At 38.8% G+C, this 2,022-nt stretch overlaps 1 protein-coding gene across 1 annotated transcript in view; it reads right to left on the bottom strand.

Annotated features, from left to right (window-relative positions):
• The window catches only part of LOC109241709 (protease Do-like 10, mitochondrial), a 9,846-nt gene extending 8,194 nt beyond the window's left edge, over positions 1-1,652 (bottom strand). Inside the window, exons 1-2 of the mRNA XM_019408476.1 lie at positions 1,062-1,652; positions 100-345 (exon numbers count right to left, since the gene is read on the bottom strand). Of these exons, the coding sequence (XP_019264021.1) occupies positions 100-345; positions 1,062-1,515 (700 nt within the window). The 5' untranslated portion in view covers positions 1,516-1,652. The remainder of the gene's footprint in view (positions 1-99; positions 346-1,061) is intronic.
• Between the last annotated feature and the right edge of the window lie 370 nt (positions 1,653-2,022).

Here is a 2,022-nt window from a genome sequence, read left to right as displayed (position 1 = left end):
GGGGGGGGGGGGGGGGGAGGTGTTGTTTATATTTCGTCTCGAATGAGTTACAAGAAAAATAATCACGTTGAGGATAACCACTGAATAAAAAAAAATTACCTTGAGGATAACCAACAACAGCCACAGCTTCTTGGAGAAATGGAACATCACCAAGCTCCAAAGAGTTCATGCCCTCCCAGAATTCTTCACTTTCTACCACCAGAATAGCCAAGTCACATTCATGACCAACAGCTTGCACTGTTGCTCTATACTTGGTAGGGGAACCATGCTTTCTTACAAGTACAAACGTATGATCAGCCACAACATGAGCATTTGTTAGGATCCTCTTTCCCCGAATAACAAAACCTATAACATTAAGAATGCAAAATCCAAAAGTAAGCCTTGTGTTCTCTTAGACATTTAGTAGGTCACTATACTTGATATGAGCTCTGTATTCTCTTTTTTTAAGAAAATAATTTATTATACATAGAGGGTCGGAAGGGGAAATGGGGGAGGGGATTACAAGGTGGGGAATTGAACCCCCACCTTGTAACAAAAAGTAGATAAGAGAATTCACCTTCCAAAATCGAGTCCCCACAACAAATCAATCAACACTCCTCAATCCCAAAACTAATTGTAGTTACAACATCAATAATTTCATGCTTCAATCCTAAACTAGTTGGCGTTGGCGTTGGGACAACAAATCTATAATACTTGCAGCCCTTGGGACAACAGCAAACTATTTATCTCAATCAGTTGCAGAGTCACCTTATACCACTCACGGGAAAAAAATATACTACATAGGTAGGTAAAAGAAAAAATCATATGCATATACACTATGTTGACTCCCCTTATATTTTTTGTCTATTTACTTATATATATATTTTAACACTCCTTAACAAAAAGCCTGGCTCCGCCACTGATCTCAATGAACAACAACACAAAAAATAGCCTTTTGACAAGGCTTCCTTAGTAAATGAAGTGCCAATATGTAAAATTTTCACAATACCTAGTAAAAAACGGAAGCATTACACTGATAGAGAATAACATATTTGGAAAATAAATGAAAGAAAAAAAAATACCAGAGCCGGTAGTTTCACGCTGGGACTTGTTCTGCCAGGGAAGGAAGTAATTAGGACTACTGGAAACGGTAAATATCTTAACTACAGAATCCAATGCTAGCTCTATTGCTAAATAAGCATCCTCCATTCCACTACTTAACCGCTGCTCCACCGCCGCCACCGGTTCTACTTCCGATACATCGGATTGAAGACTATCATTTTCCTCAGCTCTCTCGGCATGAGGTTCTGCAGAAGTTGTTGAGCTATTGCTGTTGCTCAAAGTGGGAAAAAATGAGGTGGAAACAGAAGTATTATCAACAGTGCTGCTATAATTGCAACACCGAACAAAGCGATGGAGCTCTTGACGTCGGTGATGTACCGGAGCTACATCTCCGGCGATAATAGGGTATTGAAAGTGGAGATTTCTGTTTAAGAGCTTTCGTGTTGTACGGAGAGTAGAACCTATTCGTAACATCGTAACACCGGCGTATTTCCGGCGATGTTCACCGGAGATTAAATTAGCCTCCGACGGAATATTACGCCGGTGTCCTTCGGAGCGCGCGTAAGGGGAAGGGTATTAGGCCTTATTAGAGATTCTAAAACCCTTCAATATAGAGGAGGATATCGAAAAAGAAATTTAAAAAAAATAACCACAACTCACCACTTTGAGTATTTTGATTTTAAAATAAAATAAAAAAATGATTTGTGTTATGAAATATTATTTTGTAGTGGATGTCTATAACTACTTAAGAAGTTACTCCCACTACTCTTCTCCATTATGTAGATAACTCCCACTATTTCTCACCATTACAGTTGCAACTCCCACACCTCCATAACCTCCCATGATCTTCCTCCATGATCTCAAATGTTTAATGTCATGTTTATGGCATTCTTTTGTATGCCTCTATGTAATCCTATAAATAGAGGGTTTTGGCATCACATTGTATACACTTGAATACATAGAAGAAATAAGATTCTTTCC

The sequence above is a fragment of the Nicotiana attenuata genome, unplaced genomic scaffold, assembly GCF_001879085.1.
Source record: "Nicotiana attenuata strain UT unplaced genomic scaffold, NIATTr2, whole genome shotgun sequence".
NCBI lineage: Eukaryota > Viridiplantae > Streptophyta > Magnoliopsida > Solanales > Solanaceae > Nicotiana > Nicotiana attenuata.
This window is presented reverse-complemented; position numbering and strand designations above follow the sequence as displayed.